This window comes from Photinus pyralis, unplaced genomic scaffold (genome assembly GCF_008802855.1).
Source record: "Photinus pyralis isolate 1611_PpyrPB1 unplaced genomic scaffold, Ppyr1.3 Ppyr1.4_LG3b, whole genome shotgun sequence".
Classification (NCBI taxonomy): domain Eukaryota; kingdom Metazoa; phylum Arthropoda; class Insecta; order Coleoptera; family Lampyridae; genus Photinus; species Photinus pyralis.
Window position 1 is genome coordinate 27905042 of NW_022170510.1, and position 24466 is coordinate 27929507.

The following is a 24466-nucleotide window of genomic DNA, read 5'->3' on the forward strand; positions in this document are numbered from 1 at the left end:
TCTGTTTTTGGGTTAACTGAAAGTTTTGGAGCTACAAATTATTGTAGGTTTTGCTTATGTTCCAAAAATGTAGCGGCGATTCAGACAATTGAAGATGGTACTATGATGCGTAATCCTCTTGATTATAATGATCATTTGAGTAATTTTAGCTACGGAGTGAAAGAAGAATGTGTCTGGCATAGTTTAAAAACATTTCATATTTATAATAATTTTACTTGTGATGTAATGCACGATTTGTTTGAAGGGGTACACAGATACGACATGGCACAAATAATAGCAACTTGTATATCTATGGAATATTTTTCCTTAGATACTTTAAACTCTAGGATTAGGTATTTCACTTATGATAGTTCTAATAAAAATATTCCACCCGCAATAAAAGTAGACCATCTAAAAAGTGGTTGCATAGTTATGTCAGCCTCAGAAATGTTATGCCTGGTAATAAATTTCAGATTTATAATTGGTGATTTAATACCTGAAGAAGACAATGTCTGGCAGTTTTATTAATACTTCTAGATATTACAGAAATATTAGTTTCAACCAGTATAAGTAAAGAACATTTGGGTTTTCTTAAATCGTTAATCCATGAACACCATGTGATGTACATTAGTTTGTTTAAACAAAACTTAAAACCCAAACATCATTTTCTTATTCATTATCCAACAATTAGGAGAAAGCGGGGCAAAGCGGAATGATTTTTAAATTTAATTTTTTTTTGGCTAAACTATAGGTTGTATAGATAAATTTTTTTTCGTAATAAGAACGTTAGTACTGTTCGCACGTAACAAAATATTTACTAGATCTTAGTTCCTCATACTGGTACTGATAATAAATGGTTTGTGTATCAACGCATTTCATTCCACTTTGCCCCGCCTGTGGGGCAAAGTAGAATGACCACATTCCACTTTGCCCCGCCTGTGGGGCAAAGTAGAATGACCAGCGGGGTAAAGTGGAATGAAATTTTTTAATTGTTATAAATATGTATTTTGACAAAGTTTTATTATATTAGCTTAAGAAAGGAAACATTTAGAGATATTGAAAATATTTATGTACAAAAATCACAAACATAAGGCTTGTCATTATCGGTGTCAAAACCCGAACACTCTTCATGCGCCCACAAACGACAGATTGAGCAACTAATCCAACCTTCACCTTCTTTGGATTTTAGAAAAGTACCATCACAAACTATACAAGAAGTGTCCTCTACTTCCTCGTCACTGGAAATAGGTTCAGTATTTTTTTTATTTTGTCCTTTGGTCCCTTTTCTTGGCTTTTTTTGTTTAGGTAACTTTGTTTCCACAACCTTTCGCTTCGAAACTTTTTGTCCCTTCTTCTCCTGTAACTCTTTTAAATATGGACTGGAAGTTAACACAGCAGTCTTTCCTCGATTTTTGGAAACTTTTCGTGTTTCGCATGTAGATTTTACCTTCGGAGCTGGCATTATGTCTATGGGACTAACGTAATTATTTTTTGAAATTTTTTTAAATATTGGTGTTTGTAGACCGGAACACGACGCAACATTGCTATCCGGTGGTATAGTTTGCGTTGGGCTTGAACTTGATACATTGGAACACGACGCACAATTACTATCCACTGTTATGGGAGAAACATTTATATCCTGCATTACGTTTGTAGTTGATGACGATGTTTTGTCTACCACTGGATTTTCTGTAGCGTGAAAAACTGCATCCTGGATAGTGACAGCATCAGCATCAAGGTCCCTGTCAGTAGTTTCACTGGCAGCAAAGGCCTCTTCTGGAAACACATTTGGATCGAGTGGGAAAATTCCGGTTTTTTTAAAGCCATTAATAGCATTCTGTGGGGTAGATGCCTTTAGATAACTTTTTCCAAAAATGCTACCCACTTGGCGAATCGTAATTGCTCGACCTGGATTTTGCCTCATCCATGTTTCACACTCTTGAGTGTGAAATGTCGATAACGGAAACATGAAAGAAACGTCCAGAGGCTGCAGACGATGTGAAGTGTGTGGAGGGATACACAGTATGTGCATATGGTTCTGTCTGGCAGCCTCAATCAGTTGAACATTTTTGGTGTGCGTTGCGTGCCCATCCAGTATTAATAAAACTGGATCAGTCGCGGATGGTTTGGAGTAATGGAGAAAATGTTCAAACCACTTTGGAAAAAAAATTTCTGTCTGCATCCAACCAGAGGGATGGCAAACTAATACAGTTTCTGGTGGAGTACCATTTAATAATTCAATATTCTCCCTTGTCCTTGGAAAAATAAGTAGAGGGGGAACATACTGCCCTGCGGCATTAAAACAAATAGCTGCAGTTGTGGTTACTCCTCTTTCAGCAGAAGTCACATTTCCCACCTGCTTCTTTCCTTTTAAACTAATGATTTTTGAAGGTTTATTAGGCACAGTAGAAATGCCCGTTTCATCCACATTATATACCCTGCTTGCAGGAAACTTGAACTTATCAAAAAGCTCAATTAATAAGTCAAAGAAAGCCTTTACATTTTGCCGGTTAAATGCAGAGGCTCTCGCTAAAGAAGTATTTTCCGGACATCTAAGGGATAATTGTGGGTGGCGCTTAAGAAAACCATTAACCCAATCCTTCCCAGCCCTCCCTGTCTCTGCATTAAAGGCATGTGCTTTGTTATTTTGCTGAGCAAACTGATAGGCTAGGTATCTAAGGTCAGAAATTCGTAAACCAAAAAACCTTTTCTCCATGAATAAACAGTGGTTTACTAAATCGAGTTCTTCTTCATTGGAGAACACTTTTCTAAATCTCCCTAACTGTTTTAAAGAAACAGAGTTTGGCTCGCCCTCTTTTTTGGCTCGCCTAAAGAGAGTGGTACACGGTACCTCATAATGTTCAGTCGCCTCTTGAAAGCTCATTCTTCCATCCCTGACAGCTAAAGTAGCAGCAGACATGTCGGTTTCCACCCACTTTTGTTGAGACGTTTTTCTTTTATAATTTCTCACCATTTCAACCTGTAGAAAAAAAAACATTTAGCACCTGTCACCTGGCGGGGCAAAGTGGAATAATTCCACTTTGCCCCGTTTCACTTTGCTCCCAGTGCAGTTTGCAGATTATAACCAAAATCACAAAATTACAGTAAACATATTTAATGAAAAATGCAACGAAACAAGAAGATAAAAGCAACGTTTACAAGCAGTAAAATTTTGGAATACTCACAATATCATCCACGAACTATACACAAAATCTATGAACTTAAATAATTATATCAGACATTTCGTAAACAACGAATTGTAGATAACTACTGCACGAATGGCGCGAATATGGTATAACTTTTGACCATAGAACTGTATACGTAGTAACTGGAAAGGACTCGCGTATACCTACGCTCGCGCGAAATTGAGGCAGGGGCAACAGACAAAGACGGGGCTTACTTTAGGATTCTCGTCTCGCTTGCACTCATACTTTTATATGCAAATTAAAAGACGATTTCCCTTTCTTTCATGTTGTTTCACCTAATGGGCATATATTTGACTTCGAATGTGTTTGAATCCGTTTATGTACAAATCATTTATTGTAGTGACACTTGTGATTATGAGTCATACATTTGTTTTTGTTTGTAATCAAGTGTAGAACTTGCAGTAACCATCATGGTGCTCAATTGTGTAGTTGTTGGATGCACCGTTGTTCACGGCACAAATAATCCCATTTCTTTTCATGGGTAAGTACATTTCTTTCGCATAATTAACTACAATTATTTGCTACATAGGAAAAACGAAACAGCTGATCCTTAAATGAGTAAGAGCGCGATGACGGTGGAACTTTAACCTTTACACGCATTAAATAGTATAAACTGGAAGTAATTTCTGCGTATACTTTGTCGTGATAATACCTTAAAGTATTTAGATAACGTAACAAACAAAACTAAAATATTTCTACCATTATTTGGTTAAGTAATTATCGATTTTATCTCGTGACGCAACAACACTTCCATTAAAGCGCTCGTGTAAAAGTGAGATGGGAATCCTAAAGATTAACGAATTGCCTAAGCACGCGACTTGCCTCACTTTTCGGTTGACGCGAGTCCTTTCCAGTTACTACGTATACAGTTCTATGCTTTTGACTGACTAGTGGTGTGTTGCTATGCTTAAAATTTCACCGATTGCCGATAGATTGAGCTGTGTATTCCGGAATAATTACAATCATTCCACTTTGCCCCTCAATTCGCTTTGCCCCGCTTTCCCCTATTTCTCGAATTGGTCCTCCAATTTTAATATCCTCCATGCGTTATGAAGCGAAACATAAAGACTTAAAAAATATTTCAAATGTCGTCAAGTGCAGGAAAAACTTACCATTTACTCTTTCCATGAGGCATCAACTGAAGTACTGCGTAAGGATATTATTGGAAAGGGGGTTATCTGACAATATAACAGAAGGAGCAACCTACCTTGTAAATAATCTTAATCTTAAGTCTTGGGTTATAGAGACATATAAAAATTGTATTGCGGTTACTTACTGTAATGTCAATGGGTTACACTATGCTCCTCATTCAGTTGTTATCTCAAAAGTTGAAAAAGATGTACCTCATTTTTTACTTATAACATTTATCGTAAGGGATGAATGTCAAAATTATTATTTTATTTGCAATCCGTTAAAAACCATTGAAATGAAACTTTAAATGAAATATGTATAACATCTTTAAATGATTTATATTCAATTATTCCTACTTGCTTATGCACAACTAAAGATGCCACAATGGTCATAAGATCTTACTAATAAGTTATTTTTACAATTAAAATTAGGTTTTTGTATGTAAAAACAAGTTTTATTTACTGTGTTATTACCGTTATGAATGTTTAAGTTTGAATAAATTTCTTTTAATTGAAATATTTTGTTGCTTTATTTTAAACTATTTATTTCACAAATGAAGTTAGAAGGATGGTAAAAATAACATTTTCTTCTTTAAGTAAAATAGTGAAAAGATTATGTTAATCAAATATATATTTGAAACAAATCATTCAAATTATAGAAGGAAAAAAATACATACTTGAAACTAAAATACTTAATGTAGTATCAACATTCTAATCATCTCTAATGGTGTATAGTAATTCTTCATTTAAAGAAATATAAACTAAAAGCAATGTTTATTTGCAGTATCAATGTTGGCTACAATAATATGCATTCTTTAAATGACAATTATTTAATCTTTAATGAAGCATTCTGAACTCTTATGTCAATTTTGTATGTTCTTATATAGAATAACAGTACTTTGAATCTAACATACATTTACAAGAATAATTCTTTTTTTTATTAAGTAAATATTTATTTGTGTATATACAAAACATAAATTTGTTTAATCTGATGCATATTTTCATAAACTAAGATATAATTGTTATGTGTGATTGTAGATTCCGATTGCAACAAAGTAAAATTTTAAGATTAAACGAACTTACCTTAAGTGAAGTTCAATCTAAATTTTATGAAGCATCTCGTCCGAATAGATCATATAGTGTAGTGTAGTTGTTTCAGTGTTCGCGCCACGAAATTTAAAGCCAATGTAAAAACTTACGCTCCCTCTACTTTCCCCTCTTGTCGCGCTTGCAACGGGCTTCATTTTTTACAGCCATTCTGCTTCTTTGTTGCAACTCCAAAAAATAGGGCTGGGAAGGGAGGGCTATGATCTATTCGGACGAGATGCTTCATAAAATTTAGATTGAACTTCACTTAAGGTAAGTTCGTTTAATCTTAAAATTTTATTTCGCATCTCGTCCTCTAGATCATATAGTGTAGATGTTTAAAGCAGTTGCAACCAAACGAGCAGAAACCAAGAAAGGATTTTATTCCTTACAATGACAACGATCTAAAGTTATACAACTAAATCTAAGGTTACAATAATCCTAAAATGGCATTTGCCACCGACTGCTCTTCTAACACTGGTCGATTATAAAACTGAGCAAATACCCGTGATGAAGCAGACCAACCTGCTGTATTTCTAATAACGTCTAGACTGACGCCCTTTCTTGCAGCCATGGAGGTAGCAGCGTGTCTAGTACTATGTGCAGTAAAAATCTTGGTGTCGATACCACATTCAGCCAGAGTACTCTTAATCCAACGACTGATTGACTGAGTCGATGCGGTCTTGTGCGGTTTTCTAAATGTAATGAACAAGTTTGAAATCATCGGCGTTCTTAAGGTTTCTGTTCTCCCCAAGTAGTGTTGTAAAGTACTTGCCACACATAAAGCCGGCTTTTCATGAAAGAAAGGAATTTCCAGTATTGGTTGGAAGCTTTTAGGTCCTGAGGTTTTTATTCTATCTGGAATCCTTATCTGAATTTTGTCCTCGTTCAAAATAATATTTTTAACTCTGATCAGAGACAACGTCTGCACTCGATGTGCGGTTATTAGTATTAGTAACGTAACAAGCTTACGTGTTAGTTGTTCCAAACTTAAGTCCTGGTTAGGGTAGTATGTTGATAAATGGCTTAAAACTATGGTAGGATCCCAAGTATGTATTTGGGAGAGGATGGTCTTAACTTAAAGACCCCTCTAAAAAACCGTTTAATTCTAGCGTCAGACCCTACTTCTGGTGAAAGTATTAACGAGAGGGCTGACCGAACGGTATTAAGATTACTGTAACTAAATCCTCTATTAAACAAATCGCTTAAAAAACTTAAAATGTTGTTAAAGTTGAGAATAAAGGGATCGAATTTGTTTCCTACACAGAAATCCCACCATAATTTTAAGCCATGGTTATATTGACTTATTGAGGATTTGGTCAGCGAGGCGAGGGATACTTCCACGGCCATCTCTGGAATTCCCTTGTTTTCTAAGGCTAGCCTGATAACAGTCCTGCTACCAGGGTAAGGGTTACGTGCAGCGGATGTGGCGTCCTATCAGCAGATAACAACAAGTTAGGATTAGGTTTGAAATAAATAGGTGGTTTAATTAATAATGCATTAAATAATGGCCACCAAGGTTGTGTAGGCCAAAAGGGAACAACCAAAACCCCTTCCGCGTTATCGGACTTAATTTTCTGAAGTACTCTGAGAATTAACGCGAAAGGAGGGAAAGCATAAAAATTTTTATCAACCCAATTTACAGTGAAGGCATCCACTGCTTCTGCTCCTGGGTCCCTAAGCCAGGAAAAATATCGTTCACACTTATTATTGGTTCTAGAAGCGAAAAAATCTATGTCTGGATGTCTTAAATCGGTACAGATTTTTCGGAAGGCAAGATCACATAACTCGTATTCAGATTCAGAAACCTTACGCCTTGATTCGCGATCTGCTTCAACATAATCGGAAGATTGAATATACGAAGCAAAAATCCATAATTCGCGTTTCTCACACCACTGCCAAATATCTCGAGTCAACGTATTTAAATGTGGATACTGGACACCCCCCATTCTGTTTATATAAGATATAGCAGTGGTATTGTCTATTCTGAGTAAAATATTGGTTTGTTTAAAATTAGCTGCAAAGCACCTCAAACCAAAAAAGGCTGCCTGCAACTCCAAAAAATTGATATGATTTTTGCTTTCCATTCGTGTCCAGAATCCATGAGACCTTTTACCTGAACAAGCTACTCCCCAGCCCGAAAGAGATGCATCACTAAAAATCTCCATTGTGTAATTTATGGGTCTAATACATCTGCTTTCCTGAATGTGAGACTTCCACCAAAGAAAATCGTGCCGCAGTGTGGAGGGAATTGTCATAGTACTGTTGTACTCCCCCCCTGACTTTTTAAGAGCTAAGAATTTTTGCCTTTCAAAATTCTTAGTGTACAGCATCGCATAACGAACCGCAGGCGTTGCTGCAATAATCCTACCAATGAATTTTGCGAAGGTTCTAATTTTGCAACTAAGTTTAGTCTCTAAAGTGTGGATATCTTGCAGAATACGTTTTTGCTTCTCAACTGGAAGACTAACTGTCATCGAGCGAGAATTAAAAACAAGGCCTAGGTACTGTATACTCTGACTGGGTGTAAATCGGCTCTTTTTCTCGTTTATAATGAACCCTAGTTCTTCCAGTAGAGATCTTGTAGTGGCAACATTAGATAAACAATCGCGAAACGAGTCTCCAAGAAGTAAGAAATCATCTAGATAAACATTAGACCCAAAATTTTGTAGTCTATGTTTGGCAAAAACTGGTTTCAATATTTTTGTAAACACTAAAGGAGCAGTGCAAAGCCCAAAAGGAAGACAATTAAATTGAAAAAGCTCTTCCTCAAAGTAAAATCTTAGAAACTTCCTATCCTTAACTCTAATTGGGACTAAGTGATATGCATCCTTTAAGTCCAGAGATGCGAAAAAACAATTCTCCGTAACTAACTTAGTAACTGATCTATAGTCTTCTAATTTAAAATGTTGAGTTTCTATGTACTGGTTAAGCTCTTTTAAGTTAAGGATTAGTCTGTGTGAACCATCAGGCTTGGGCACTAAAAAAATGTTCGACACAAATTGGCCCCTTGAAGGGCGACATTTTGAAATTACTCCATTACATAACAAACTAGTTAAATGAATTTTAACTACTGATAATTCAGTTTTCGACCATCGCATCTGCTTTGGCCGATAAGTTTGTATCGGTTGTTTACTAAAAGGTATAGTATAGCCCTCAATCCAAGAAAGAATAACCGGATCTCGGGTTATTCCACGCCAAGCATTTACAAAAAAACTTAATCTTCCGGCTGACCTGTTTACCTTCACTAACGACGATTCTGGTGTTGGGACTGATTTTGATAATATTTTCTGGGTAACTGTTGGTAGCGGTCTCTCAGTTGTGGTATGTAGTTTTTCGGTCTGCCCCGACTGGATGTGTTCAGCGTCCGAGGCAGACCCCTCGCATTTCCCTGCCTTTTAGGGAAGTTTTTAATTATAGGTTTTGGCTTCGTAGGTTTGAATTCAGTTGATGAACGTTCAAGGGTCTTCGCAGCCTTCATACGCTCTGTAAGATCATTTCCGAAAAGCCATTCACCTATAGGAGCTGCAGCAATAGTCTCCCGGCATTGCTTATTTAGGCCTGATGCCACTAAAAATCTTCTAGCCTCGGATTCTTGGTGATGAGCATCGGAGAGAAGGCGACTCGCATCGCTCAGGTACTCAATAAGGGTCAGCCCTAGATCGCTCCCCTCCTGAGTTAACAAAATCGTCAAACTCCTGCCGATTGCTGCGAGAGCTGCTGCAAGTCGTCCCTGAGTTTCGGCTAATCGTTTGTCCCTTTGCTTGTGTTGTTCTGTCATGGCGGTTTCGATTTCGGGGTTTAATTTAGGTACCCCAATGACCTTGCAGTTTTCTGCTGGGGGATACTTGGATATTAAATCGTTGGCCACTTGTGGATCCAACCCCGATTTCAAGATACTCTCCCAGCGAGAGACTAACTCGACATGCAGTTCATTGTGTAAGGTAACTGCCGGTTCTGTGGATTGGCCCAACAAAGTTAGGAATTCTGACGGAATCGAAGAGGGAGGCACGTTTTCTTTTTCCCCGTCTGCGCTTGCTTCTAAATCCAGAAAACAAAACCCAAATTACAAGGAGAAGCAGACAATTACCAAATTTGTAGCTAAAAAATAATAAACTAAAGCCCAAAGGCCTTCTTTCAACCTCTTCCAACTCCTTGAAAAAAGGAAGGTACCACTGTACCTTTAAAAGACAAAAAAACGTCTATCAAATCTACCTTTTAAATCTCGTTAAAAGTGTAGAGGCAGGTATGTCAAAGACTCGTTTGAACACCTGCTAAATTAGTGGTAAAACCAAATTTGTTAAAGAAGCTACAGCCTTACGGCCTTCAAAAGGATTTCTTTCAACTTGTTGAAAGATTATGTCAAGCTACCTTCTTTTAAAACTCGTTAAAAGTGTAGCGGCAGGTATGTCAAAGACTCGTTTGAATACCTGTTACGTTACTGGGAAGGCCAAAATTTCTAAGGAAAACTACTTTCCAGCTTGGAAGAAGTACAACAAAAACTCGTTTGCGTACTTTGATAAGGCAGGGAACATAAAACAAGGCTTACCACTTTCGTAAAGGAGAGATGATAAATCTCGATTATCAAAACTTGTTTCCGAAGGACCGGCACGCGGTGTTGATGCTGATTGCTCTGAATCAGCACTGGTATCTACCTCCGTATCGCTGTCACGACCTTGCTTCGACCGCAATTCGCATAAAATATTATACGCGATATCCTGTAATCGATCATCTTTCCTCCTTCTTTTATTTCGCTTACGAATTAGCTTTTTAGCTTTCCGTTTATGACCCATCTAATAAGGTAAAAAACGTTGAGTGGTAAAAACAAAACAACGCGTGGCGTACACTCTCGCACGAAAACAACTAATGAAGCCCGTTGCAAGCGCGACAAGAGGGGAAAGTAGAGGGAGCGTAAGTTTTTACATTGGCTTTAAATTTCGTGGCGCGAACACTGAAACAACTACACTACACTATATGATCTAGAGGACGAGATGCGAAATAAAATTTGTTGTGTGGCCTTCTACGCTTTCGTAAATAACTATTTTTGCAAAGTGTATGAAAGTGTAGATTTATCGAGTGCGACGTTTCATCAGAGGCTTTAGCTTTACCTATACCCAAGTGTGAAATCGCCGCACAAGATAAATAAAAAATAGCCTTTCACACACTTTTTTTGTATACAAGTTATTTGCATGTTATCCAAAGTCTTTTTTCTTTTTTTGAATGTTTGCGACTATATTTATATAGTGTCCTCTCAAAATAGTTAATTTTATAACAAGAGCGCAAAGTTCACTTTCGCGCATTGAGACTGAAGGTATTTTGACGAGGCGAAGCCGAGTCAAAATATCAGACGAATGCGCAAAATAACTTAGCGTTGTGCTAGTGTTATATACAACATTTTTTCTACAAATGAAATAGAAAATATAATATGGAAAACTTGAAAAAACTATGTAATTTCCTGCATATAACTTTATGAATATAAGACATTATTAAATACATGTATGGTGAATGCTTTGACAACTAAAATACTAAAAACAAAATAAACATGAAAATGTTATTTAAAATCAAAGGGTCCTATATCTCCGCGACGTAACGTTACTTGTTGCTAGTGCTGCTCTAAATTATAATTGGTAATGAAATTTTGATGACAATATCTTACCGTAACATAGTCAGAAAAAGATTGCACGAATCTTATCACAGCAGATTTCGATTTCGTGTAAGTGGTAGACTTCGTTCCGGAATCTGGATGTGTTTTCATGAAGTACCTTTGCAATACCTCCAAAGTTGAGTTAGCCTTAGAAGGGTACTTCATATTAAAAACGAAAAAGCAAGCATAAAATTCTTTGAGTGCACCAATAAAAGAACCGGATCCTTCATTTATTGGAATTTTTTCAATAACCACGATATATTTATTTTCATCTGTAAAACAAACTTTTAAAAAAAACATCAATTATACTTTCGGATATCATCTACCTTGAGCAAATATAATACATGGGCTCAAAGATTCCACTTCTTCTGCATGACCGCGATCCTAAAAAATATATTTTATTGTATTTCTTTTTAAAGAATATTTATAGCACCTACCGGAAGAATTTTAAATATCATTTCAAAACGTTCTTTAAATTGCTTTGCTAGCACTCGCAGTAATTCTATATGTTGATCATTTATATCAGTAGGAATTTTCTTAACTAATTTTTTAGTGCGTGCAAATTCCAACATTCTTTCGATTTTAATGTTGATGCCAGCTTCCAACTGGTTTAAATCTTGACACATCAACCTTCTGTAATTCCAGTACAAAACTTTTCCGTGCAACAGACAAGGCCACGATTTTTGTAGCTGTGTAATAGACGGAGTCTCATTGTTTATATAAAAGCGTTGTCGTTCGTATGTGTTGTGTAATAATTCAAAGAGTCGTTTATCGTCCATTGTTGAAAATCCCTCATTGAGACTTACAATCTGTTCGTCTAAACTGTCGTCTTCTTAGCAATTGAAGTAGGTGAAAGTTTACTTCGTCTCTTAAGGCTATTTTTGTAGTCGTTACGGTCTTTTAATTTTAAAAGTAGGGTACTTGAACCATCACCAAGTACTACACCATCATCATCTATGGCACCTGAAAGGTCCTCCAAAAGTTTTCCGTTATTAGCCTTTCGGGTGCGTTTAAATTTTGTATGGAGAGTTCTTGAACGGCCGGATTGCTGTCATTTAAATTTTGCGATCCCTTTGGATCGACATCATTAGTCGGTATTTCCAGAAATAAATATGGCTCCTCTACAAGTGGTACCTGTTCAGCATTAGACGTCAGTGAAACAGTGCTTGCAAGTAGGCTGCCATCTGTAGAATCGGTAGAAATGGGTTGCCAAATTTCGTTTTTTTGCAACAAGATAAAAATTATGCATTTATGGAACAGATGCGACAAGATTCTTTCTTACCTCTTAGCACTAAATTTTCGTACAGATTTTCATCGGCAGCATTTAGTACCACAATGGACTTCTTTGTTCGGAAGTTATTCCAAATTTAAAAAAAAACTTTTTCTTCGTTCATAATTGAAATCTGAAATATTCTTGTATGTATGTACGTATATACAGATGTCAGAGTCGCCGAAAAAGGTTGCATACATTTCAAAAAATCATAGTTTCCAAAGTAATGAAGAAAGTGAAACCACTTTGCGTTTTGTGGTTATAGCTGAGTTCAAAATTTAACGTCCACATTTTCGGTCTCTGGAAATCGTTGCTGTTAACACAAGGTAGATCCGTGTGATAAATATTCCAGAATACCGTTAAACAGTTGTCTTAAAAAACTCGTCGAGTTATCGAGTAAATTGCTATTAAAATTGTTTCTTTACTACTTTGCAAGATATGATTTTTAGAACTTTTTCGGTGGTCCTGCGGTGAGTGAGTAGGACAAAATCGGTCTACCGCAACGTACGGTGAACAGTAGAGAAGAATATTTCAAATACAATTTGTTCAATATTGAGTGCTTAATAAGAAACATTTTCAAAGATGTAGGACTTCTGGTTATATCGGAAATCGGAAGTGGAGACTTCGTTTTAAATGAAACGCTCTATGATTACAGTTTTGAACTCCCTATAAAAAAGGTTAGTTTTTATCTCGATTTTTATTAATGTTACATTATTCTGGTTTTAGACGGTTACCGTTTCCACGATTCGTTCTTGAAAGACATAACCTGTCAAGTATTAGAAGAACATTTACTTTTCAAATTTAATAACATTTATTGATACAATTGACTATTCCAAGTAGACCCCAGAACGGTTCGTCTGAGACCAAATGCATCTTTAATAAACTGCTTTTTTATGGGAAATACTAAAATTTATAATACAAAATAACCAAGGACGTTCAAAATACCTGGACACGGCATTGCGCGATTTGTTGTGAAGTCAACATCCCACCCGCGCCTATAAGTACATGTTGACTTCAATTTAGTAGATGGGTAATGCCGCGTCCAGGTATTTTTAACGTCCTTGAGAATAACAAAGTTATGTCCACTTCCCATGTAACCGGATGTCCACCATCTTTGAAAATATTTTTATGTTATTAAACACTTAAGTAATTCCGAACAAATTTTATTTGAGATATTATTCAATATTTTGACATTTGCTATAGACAGTTGTAACCTTAGTCTCTCACCATGTATACAGGGTGATTTATACCAGGAGGGGAGAAATGAAAATTCGTGTTACAGATGGGATTCTAAACGAAGAATAAATTTTTGGTTTCAATTTTGCTCTTCATCACATTAATAAGTAGCGTTTGTTTCAGTGCAATCAGGGCCGGCTCGTGGGGTGAGGCGGCGAGGCGGCCTCCTCAGGCGGCATAATTTTAGGGGCGGCATTTTTGAAATATAAAAAAATGTTTTATTATAATAATGTAGTATAATAATAAATCTTTGTAATGTCAATTTACTGAAAGCGATTGTAAAATATAGCCAGGCCACTAATTTGCGATATATGTAATAGGATAGCATGGTTTTTTTTTTATTAGTTTATCGTACTTGCTACTGAAATACTGATAGTCCAGTATGTTATATAATTTTGACCTGCAAAAGGTGGTGTAAAAGATTTTATTGTTTTAAATGGTCCATTTGGGTCCAAATAACATGTATTGGAAGAGTACACACAAATTTTTTCCCGACACAACTTTTGGCAGCCAAAAAACCTCAAAATATTCGGACTTTTTTCAGTTTTTCGCTTAAAACTCGAAAACGGTCCATATTTTATGAATAACACTTTTGATTAAATTAAACAAAATTCTGCGTCGATAAAAAAAACGAACAAAATCGGCCCCATAGAAAATTTTTTATCAGCGATCAAAAAACGCCCTTTTTTGCTACGATTTTATTTAATTTTCTCGTTGTTTGGTGGTACTTGTATTAAAGAACCAATTAACAAACAAAAAACCTTTTGCCCTTTTCATTCGGGCGGCAAAGTTAGCGCTTGCCTCACCCATATTTTTTCGACGAGCCGGCCCTGAGTGCAATTCCCATGGTATTACAAATTTTATTTATTTTATAAACAAAAACTTAATTTCTCGATATGCCGAACGGAAAAATATTTCGTATTTTTTGTTTAGGATCCCATATACAACACAATTTTTATGTTTTGACTGCCGGTATAAATCGCCCTTTATATAGCACATTCGGATAAACGTTATGGTTACCTATTCAGTTTCTATACATTTATTGATATATTAATGGTGCAGACTTGAAATAAAACGCATCCGCAGTATCTACAAAACAATGGTACAGTGGTTCATGTTGCAGTAATTGTTCATGGAAACAGCCAACCATTTTTTCCTTGGTGTCACCGTTCGAACATTTGTAATATAGGCCTGTACACCCATCATATGATAGTTTAGTTGATTGCCCAATTAAAAACATGTTTGAATAGTCCTGATTTATAATAATATAATGCAATTTAAGGATCAGAAAATCTCCGTATTCATCTCTATGGTAACAAAAATATGAATTTTCTGTAAATTTAACTCCCCTGTACGTTGCACATTTACACAGAAATAGCACATTATTATTAGGAGCCATATTTTTCTGTATAATAGAACGAAATTCCCCTGAGTAATACCTACTATCGTATACGATTACATTTTCAGAAATAACTTTATCCGTAAAAATAGAAGGCTGACTTGCTTGAAGAGCTTGTAACATCTGGTGTTTTTCAGCAAAAGAATAAAGGACGTCCTTAAAATTGGGAGAATGTTTAACTATGCTTTTAAAATATCTATGTTTGGACTCAAAACGTAACATCCACAAATGCTTTAAGGGGCCAAACTGAAGCATTAGGTGAGAATAATGCATTAGGAAAGATTTTAATACGTTCTGTAAGGTATTCTTTCGAGATTTTAAGTAGGCTACTTGCCCAGAAGAGAGTTCAACAGCTAGAAGTTGTATGGAAACAAATATTTAATTTAAAAAATAATTTATAGTTGCACGAAAACAATTGCATGTATATTGTCATGAGAAACGTGGTTGTTGAATAGAGTCTGAAAACAAATTTGATAGCCATTAGGCAGTTGTAATTTAATTTAGTTTAGATTGTGCTGGTATCAGGTAATGACCAAATTGTTTAAAGATAAGAGTTTATATTTGTATTTATCAGGTTGTGATCAGATTAGAAACCAATTACAATAAAATTGATATAAAGAAATTGGGAATATCTTTATAAATTATCAAAGCAATTCACCGTATTGTTACAAAGTATGTTTGTAAGTTTTCTTAATAATAAGATCATCTGCCAAGTCGGATCCTCGAAATCGTTTATTAAATCAGATACTGCAAAAGGTAATAACTGTAAAAAGAGCATATTCTCATGAGCAGTCCCTGGTAGTTTATCATTTTTATCTTTAAAAAGAGGAAGGTTCACGGTAGTGCTATTGCATAATTTTAATTTTTGAAATCTGTGGTTCAAGGTTTGTAATGTAAAATGCTTTTTCTTTATTAAATCATTTAAACCTATCATTAAGTCATATTGGACGACACCTTCAAAAATATCGTGGGCTAAGCATGGAGGTAAACCGGGATTGCAAACATGAAAGTTACTTAAAGAATTTAACACAGAATTACTTTTTATCCCCTTATATTGGTTATCGTTTATCATCATTTTCATATCTAAGTCTGATTCGTACGCTTGTTTTGTACGTAATTTGAAACCTTCTAAAACTGTGTTAATATTCTTTTTTTCAATGTAGCAATACCTGCACGTATATGACGACGTACTGAAATTTTCTGAGAAACCACCGATTTGGTGGCTACCCAAATTATCGCCTAACATTGCAAATAAAGCACCCTTGAAAATCTGACCTTCATGTTCTAAACCAAATGACTCCAATACTTGTAAATCCCTAACAATTACGTCAAAAATTGCAGACATTCCATAATGTTCTATATCGGCCTCTTTTACCAATGCAACCAGCAATATATTATCAACTCTGGACCAATATGTAGGCAAATTGCCTAGAATCATGTAAACACCCAACGTTTTATGCTTCTTTTTGGAAGAACCTAACGGATTGCAAGGCTCAAATGTGTCTTGAAACATAATAATTCTTAGAGCCGTCGGATGATCTTTAAAAAATTTATTGTTTTTGAAAACCAAGCCGTCTGTAAAGTCCTTCAAAATATTTTCTTTCTTTACTACTTTTGGAGTTAAACAATATTTTAAAATAGATTTGTTTTTCAAGAGTACAGCCAAGGTCTTTAGAATAGGAATGTAGTAAAAAAATCTTTCGTGATTTTTGTATTTACCGTGATAAACTCCTAAATTAATTCGCTCAGGCGCTACGTAACAAAATTCCTTTTTGTAATACCGCTTACGCGTAAACGAGTTTAGGATAGCCTACATGTGGTGGAAAGTTATATAGTCCGTGTAAATTTACTTAATTTGTCCGTGGTTTTACTTATCATGAGAATATTTCCGTTAGACCGGCAGTAATTTTTCCTAATTTTGCTCAAAATTACGATGTAATTTTAAATAATTTTTCCCAGTGTATTTCTACTGAATAACTAATCATTTAACACCATTTTGTACTATCAGTATGTGGGTTAACCTCATTCTTTGACGATTAGTTCGTAAACACATAGAGAATTGTGCAGGTTTCCTAATTTGTACCATTTGGGAGTTGCCTAAATTGGACCGGTACAATTTACGAAACTTTCTTTTTCAGAATGAGCCGAAAGGGTATGAAATATGGCCAATGGTCAGAAATGGATATGAAAGAGGCGTTAATAAAATACAAAACAGGGGGATTTGGTCTTAATCAGATCTGTGCCATGTACAATGTCCCCAAGCCTACCTTAAAAAGACATTTAGCTTCGTCCAATGTTAAATCCAAAGAAGGCGTAAAAGCGTTAGGTCGGTCTACAGTTTTTAGTGCTGAGATCGAAAACCAGCTTGAGGATCAAATATTAAAATTGGAGGAGAGCTTTTATGGCGTGACAATTCGTGATATCCGTAAAGCTGCTTTTGACTTTGCTGAGCAAAATAACATAAATCACAGCTTTAATAGAGTATCCCGAATGGCATTAATCTTTTGGAGAAACTAGTAGACGAAAACCGTTTGGATGCAACTAAAATATTTAATGTTGATGAAAGTGGGTTTTCTACTGTGCAAAAGAAGTGTCAAAAAATTCTTGCCAGAAAAGGAAAACATTAAGTAGGAGCAATAGCCAGCGGTGAAAGGGGGGTAAATACAACTATGGTTGTCTGTACTAGCGCATCTGGGCAATATGTTGCGCCTATGATCATTTTTAAGAGAAAAAGAATGATGCCTGAGCTTGGAATGGGAGCACCACCTGGTTGTATGTATGGTCGTCATTTCTGACACCGGCTACATTAACTCAGATCTGTTTGTGGTGTGGCTGCAGGGATTTATTGACGTTGTTAAGCCGTCTATTGACAGTAAAGTTGTGTTAGTGCTTGATGGGCACACAACTCACTCCAAGAATCTTAAGGCCGTGCAGTTAGCAAGACAACATGGAGTTATTATGTTACAGTTACCAGGGCACACCACGCATCGACTGCAACCCCTCGATGTAGCGGTGTTCAAGCCATTGGAGGGATATTACAACCAAGCTGTTGAAAAATGGATGAGGGAACATGCAGGGTTAGGAGTGACGCAGTTTCAAGTTGCGCAGATTCTTGGTGAGGCCTATCCAAGGGCAGCAACCATTGCTAATGCCATAAACGGCTTTCGAAAATGTGGGATATGGCCCGTCGACAGAAACGTCTTTCGCGATGTTGATTTTGCACCTTCACTTGCCTTACAGGAAGTCTCGACTTCAAATGGAGTTGAGGTCAATAACACTTCTCATCAAGATTCCGACACAAGTGACAATGACGGCGACATTCCCCTTTCTGAAGTTGTGAAGCAGATGCAATCGCCTCGTGTGCACATTTCTTTTGAAAACATAATTCCTATGCCTAATGTAAAAGAAGTACGAAATAATCGCAAGTCCAAAGGACCGCAAAAATCACAGACCTTAACATCTACCCCATATAAAGATGAACTGGAAGCTCGTGCATCTGTTTCTGGTCAAGATAAGCGTTGTTCTGTACGGAGAAGAATTGGTTCAACCTCACCCAAGCCGAACACATCAGGCATGTCTGCAAAACAATCATCTAAACGAACCAAAATGGTCGATGCCGTAATTGAGATAAACGCAGAGGAGTGGTACTGTCAAATGTGCGATGAATGCAGAGTGGAGAATATGATCCAGTGCATTAAATGCCAGAAGTGGTCTCACGAGTCCTGTGTTGCTTTTGTTTCTCCCGATCATACTTGTGACATTTGTAAATCTTAGTTCCGTTAAGTTCTTTTTCAAGCATTTTTTTAATATAGTAATAAAATTTTCTTACACAATAAAATACATTTTTCTCTGCTTTGCCTTTGTTGTAATACTTTTTGTATGGTACAAATTAGGAAACTGCATGGTCCAATTTAGGAAACCCGTGTCCTAAATTGTACCACTTGCAAAGGTTTATAAAAATCAAATTTTTTTCAATTTTTAAAGCGGTAAAAATTACGAAAAAAATACTGTTTGTGGAAAATATATTAAACAAAATAATAGAAAATTTTCATAAGCTGCTAACCATTTTTTTAGTCTTTAGAAGCATTTTTTTTGAAAAGTGGTACAATACAGGCAACCTTACCCTATAAAAAAGAAAAAAAAGGATTTTGTAAGCTGTGAATGTGACCAGACAAATTCAACTAACACCTAATTGTCAAATAGTTTATAAAATGGTTACACAATTAAATACTACAGCCGCAAAATTTCACATCCAACGGGAAAGTTACCGAAAGCGATTGATGCACGCTGAGGCTGTTGCTAAAAATCCAAATTTTGCCAATTGCTGTAGTTACCGTATGGTCACACCAGAGCAGCGGTCGCGTCGATCAGCCAATGTGACGACATTTTAATCGAAACTCCTTAAACACAGTGCGGATTTTGTTCATTATATCGTAATAAGTTAACAAACAGTGAAACAGCTGTGTGTTTACTATTCGTGTGTGTTCTGGAGAGGAAATTGTTTGACACTCTTTTATTTGTTATAAAATATGGAACCCAGATTTGTGTAAGTACAAATATTTCCGTACATAATCTCACTAACTATAATTCTTATTCCTGCTAAATCACGGCAACATATGTGATCTTCACTGTCTGATATTATATTGCCGTGATTTTTTTTTGCATAGAAGGTATTTGATTACAAAATCAGGTGTAACCATATGGTGACACTAGCCTAATATCTATACAATTGTCTATTTTTCTGCAGCAGCGGATTTTCCCTACAAGAAGCTTTGGAAATGGTGTTCAATAATGACGATGACGGAAACGAGGTTACGGATATCTTTATGGCACCCCCGGAGTCAAATGTGCGGACAGATGAAGACGATGGTGGCGATGTGGATAATTTGTCTGGAAGGCAGTTATCAGCTGAAGCCGAGGTTTGCTTTTCTAATAACGCCCGTATAAGCGGTTTTGAGGAAGCCCAGGAAGAAGACTTGGAAGAATTCCATGAAGATGAGGAAACTGAGGGGGTAGTGGAGGAAAACGGCCAGGCGGATCCGGAGCCTGAGGAAAATGAAGTGGTTGATAGAAAAATTGCAAACTCAAGACAGAACAAGAATAAAAAGAAACCTACAAAGAAAAAGAAAAAGGAAAATGAAGCGAAAAAAAAATAAGTCCGTGAAGAAAAAGAAGCCTGTTGTTAAAAGAACATGGATAGATGGCGATTTGATGAAAACGGCGACATTCCCCCTACCAAATTACTCCGAATATGCCAATAAATCTCCAGTTGAACTTGTCGAGATGTTCTTGGACAGCAACATTTTGCAACATTTACTGGAAGAACCATATGCTGGAATTCTCTACGGGCTGCGAAAAGTTTATTTGGTGGCAATCTCCTAGCCTTGACTGTGACTGGAGGACCCTGCGTTGAAATTAAATGGGTTACATCATGCTTGATACTCTTCACAATCGTAGATGCTGGCTTTGCAATATTCGGAAACTGTAAAAATATAGATTTTAATTTGTCATCTGAACACATAAGGGTGGATATTCTTGGAGAAGGGATGAGGGAAATATCAGGTTTAGTTCGGCGTGTGATACCAGTGTTGACGTCGATCAGCTGTTGTCGTCTCAGATCGACCAGTAATTCGAATTGCTTGAGGAAGTCCGCTGGCCTGTCTGTGTCGCAATGATAAATGGCCATCGGAAAGTTCTTCGAAAATTGAGATCTAATTCCATGAGGTGTTCACCATAAGTGTTGATAAGAGAGCCATTAGCTGCATTAGCTAGAAGGTGTCATCCTGTCGTGTCGACTGGGAGGGAAGATTGAAACATCTGCGCCGGTATCGATCAGTAAACGAATTCCTGACACTTTTTCCATTACAAAAAGACGGCAGTTTTTATCGCATCGGTAGCCGCCGATTCCGATGCGAGTATTAGTTTTCCGGATGGGCAAAGTTGCAACGCTGGATGCAGTTGGTTGCCTTCTCCCCAAATTTAAAATGGTACCAGCACTTGTCACGTTTCTTGGAGCTTCTACTTCTTGAGCCGGACCTGGATCTCGATTTATGCTGCAACTGTTTTGAAAGCCCGCTAACCTGGATTTGTAATTTTGCGATGGCATCTTGTACTGAAGTTGAAGATGCTGCTTCAGCTACTACTGTACAAGGAATGTGATCCATTATCTTGTCGGCCATTTCGGCAATTTTTCCAAGCTATCAGTGCTTACGGAAAGGATAGACCTGGCCTGTGTTGGCAGGTGCTTCAAAAACATAGTTTTAAGAAAATCGTCTTCTACTTTTCCCTTTGCTAACTCTTTCATCTCCCTCAGAAGTTGCGAGGATTTCTTATCGCCTAATTGGAATTCATTCAACAGCGTTTTAATCTGGCGCTCCTGCGAGTCCGTGAATTCTCTGCACAGCTTGTCTTTTAATTGTTCGTACTTATTTGACCCTGGCGGGGTTAAGACGAAATCGGAAATGCGTTCAAGCACCTCACTTTCTATGCTGGCTAAAACATGGTGATATTTTGTGTTATCACTCGTGATTTTGTGTGTAATAAACTGAGATTCTACTTGCACAAACCATAACTGAGGGTTTTGTTGCCAAAATGGAGGTATTTTTATGCTCACCCGCGCGATGTTTGCGGATCCTTCGGCAGCCGCATTGTTTACCCCGTCCATGTTTCCTGGCATTCATGCACTTTTTAAGTTCGCGTAGTCGTAGGTCACCAAATGTGGGGGTCAAGGATCGTCCGGTTACAGGACGCTTGATTACGAATACAATAAACCCCACAATTTAATTAAAGTCTTTTTATTCTTTAATTAAATAACAACTAATTACACAATACACACAGGATCATTACAGCCTTATTATTTTGACTTCCGTCAAGCCAGCACATGCGATTGACCACCAAAATACCAGACGCCATTCCCCCAGTCACCGCACGCAGCCAGGATCGTAGATGTTTCATTGGTTAGATGTCACTACACTACCTATATTTTTATTCTCCAGCAACTTCGTAACCAATCTCTACCCCCTTAGGCAAGACGTTACACTATAGACGACAAGTTATTAGCGTTAACTGTGCTAAAATCAAGTAGCAAGGGGTATAAGATTTTGTCCAAAATATTTTCCCTCCCATCAAAAACACACTCTGCTAAATATGCTGAACAAGGTTCCTTTTGGTCCTGGAGTTAACAAGCAGATATTTGCTAGTTTGAAGGATGTTGTGCAGAAACTTTCTATTAATGTGAGAAAATGTGCCCTTGTGTTTGATGAGATGTCAATTTCTCCTTCTTTGGCGTACAATATAAGATCTGATTGTTATGATTATTAATTAAACCTCGCTGTTATGATACGTAGGTATACATTTATTATGATAAACCTTATTTGTAAAAGAAACAATGAAAGGAAATCTGACATAACCACACAAAACGCGCGAACGCGAACATGTTAAAACTGTTCTGTAAACCATAGAATAGAATGTTGAAGGTCAAACAAATACAAGGTGTTTGCAAAGTAACACACCAAATATTACATATTTCAACACTCCCACCTATTTGAGTGTTAGGTACTAACTGAAAACAAAAATCAAAAAGATTTCTACAAATACATATGCAGACATACTCTAATACAGAACAAAATATTTCAAAAATCAACTTAATCTAAAATATTCATATTTTTCAGGCAATGATCTAAAACATTCTTTGTAACAGGTTTAGTTAAAATGTCTGCTAACTGATCACTAGAATTTACATAACAAACACAAATGTTACCCTTTTCAATTTCATCGCGCACAAAATGAACTTTAATGTCTATATGTTTGGTTCGATTATGGAGCTGCTGCGCTTGCGACAGCTTGATAGTTGACTGATTATCAACTTTGATTGTAACCTGGGGATGGTTTATTCCTAACTCCTGCAAAAACGACTTTAACCATAGGGCTTCTCGAACACCTAACGCCAAAGCGATGTACTCCGCCTCGGTTGTAGATTGCGCAACGACTGTTTGTTTCTGGCATTTCCATGTTACAGGGGCATCTGCGAGCATGAAAATATAGCCACTCGTAGATTTTCTTGTGTCTATGCACCCAGCGTAGTCAGCATCTGTGTATCCGAACAGGTTTACGTTGGAAGATTTTGCATAAACAATTTTGTAATGAGAAGTCTGTTTTAAATAACGAAAAATTCGTTTAACTGCTTGCCAATGTTGATCTTGCCAATTATTATAAAATCGGCTTACTTGATTTACTGCAAAGGAAATATCCGGACGACTGCAAGTAGCCAAAAACATCAATGAACCAACAGCTTCACGATATGGTTGATTTTGGCTAGATACTGTATCGACCGAGGCCGACAAAGAAATTCCGGGTTCTGAAGGTACTGACAAAGGTTTAGCAGTGCTCATATGGAATTTTTCAAGGAGTTTATTAATGTACTTTTGTTGATGAATATACACTTTACCATCGGACAAATACTGTTCAATTTCTAGGCCAACAAAATTTAGTTTAGAGTTATTTAAATTTACAACAATTTTGAACATTTGTTGCATATTATGGATCAGTACATTAACTGCGGCTTTTGACCTTGAAAGCAACAAGCCATCATCAACATAGATAGCCAAATAAACTTCACTATCAGCAAAATGACCAATAAAAACACATTGGTCTGTCTTTAGCTGCTTAAAATGATATTTGTTTAAAAATGTTATAAACTTACGGTTCCAACAACGGGCACTCTGTTTTAGACCGTACAAACTGCGGTTTAGCTTGCACACTAAATTATGTTTCTTTTTATTTTCGAATCCCGTTGGTTGTTTCATATACACGCACTCCGATAAGTCACCGTATAAGAAAGCTGTCTGTACGTCAAAGTTCGAAATTGTCATGTCCTTTTCAGTTGCTAAAGCAAGCAAAACACGAATAGAATCATAGCGCACTACCGGAGCGAATGTTTCTTGATAATCAACACCTTTTTCTTGAGTAAAACCGCGCGCGACAAGGCGAGCTTTATAACGTGTAGGTGTACCGTCTGAAGCAGTTTTTATGCGAAAAACCCACTTATTGTCAACAACTTTTGCATTTTCTGGTAAGTTCACTAATTCCCATGTATTGTTGCACTTTAAGGCATTAATTTCTTCTAGCATGGCTCGATGCCATTCCTCGGATTCTGCACAACTTATCGCTTCTTCATAGGAATTAGGTTCAAAAAGTGTACAGTATGCGTAGTCTTCTAAAAATTTAGGCTTCGAAAGCTTGCTTCTATCTCTCAAAATTCTTGTAGTAGCATCATCTTGCTCAAATTGATCATCTTCGTCGCTGGAATATTTTTCGGACTTGTCGTCTTCAAAGTGTAAGGTAAAGGTTTCCTTTTTTGTTGTAAGTATTTCGAATTCGTTAAAATTAACATTACAGCTAACTTCTATTCTTCTTCTTTCAGAATCCCAGAGTCTGTAGTTCGATGAATGACCATCATAGCCAACTAGCATTAATTTTCGGGACTTCGGATCAAATTTAGTACGGAATTGGTTTGGT

General features: G+C 36.7%; 3 protein-coding genes across 4 annotated transcripts; all 3 read right to left on the minus strand.

The window, feature by feature from the left end:
- Positions 1-5310: 5310 nt before the first annotated feature.
- LOC116167003 lies at positions 5311-10351 on the minus strand. Of its 2 annotated transcripts, XM_031482238.1 has the most exons (3): positions 9951-10351; positions 8644-9442; positions 5311-6835 (listed from the first exon to the last, which is right to left on the minus strand). In XM_031482238.1, the coding sequence occupies exons 1-2, from the start codon at positions 10192-10194 to the stop codon at positions 8649-8651; spliced, it is 1038 nt and encodes a 345-aa protein (XP_031338098.1). In that variant the 5' UTR covers positions 10195-10351; the 3' UTR covers positions 5311-6835; positions 8644-8648. The 2 variants fall into 2 exon arrangements, with proteins under 2 accessions (XP_031338098.1, XP_031338097.1); XM_031482237.1 differs by having other exon boundaries at positions 5311-9442.
- Positions 10352-10867: 516 nt separating this feature from the next.
- On the minus strand, positions 10868-13651 carry LOC116167002. Its single transcript, XM_031482236.1, has 5 exons — positions 12328-13651; positions 11483-12229; positions 11372-11429; positions 11058-11317; positions 10868-11014 (listed from the first exon to the last, which is right to left on the minus strand). Exons 2-5 carry the CDS (start codon positions 11822-11824, stop codon positions 10994-10996), a joined length of 681 nt encoding a protein of 226 aa, XP_031338096.1. The 5' UTR covers positions 11825-12229; positions 12328-13651; the 3' UTR covers positions 10868-10993.
- Positions 13652-15584: 1933 nt separating this feature from the next.
- On the minus strand, positions 15585-16463 carry LOC116166473. Its single transcript, XM_031481425.1, has one exon. The coding sequence runs from the start codon at positions 16461-16463 to the stop codon at positions 15585-15587; it is 879 nt and encodes a 292-aa protein (XP_031337285.1).
- Positions 16464-24466: the final 8003 nt, after the last annotated feature.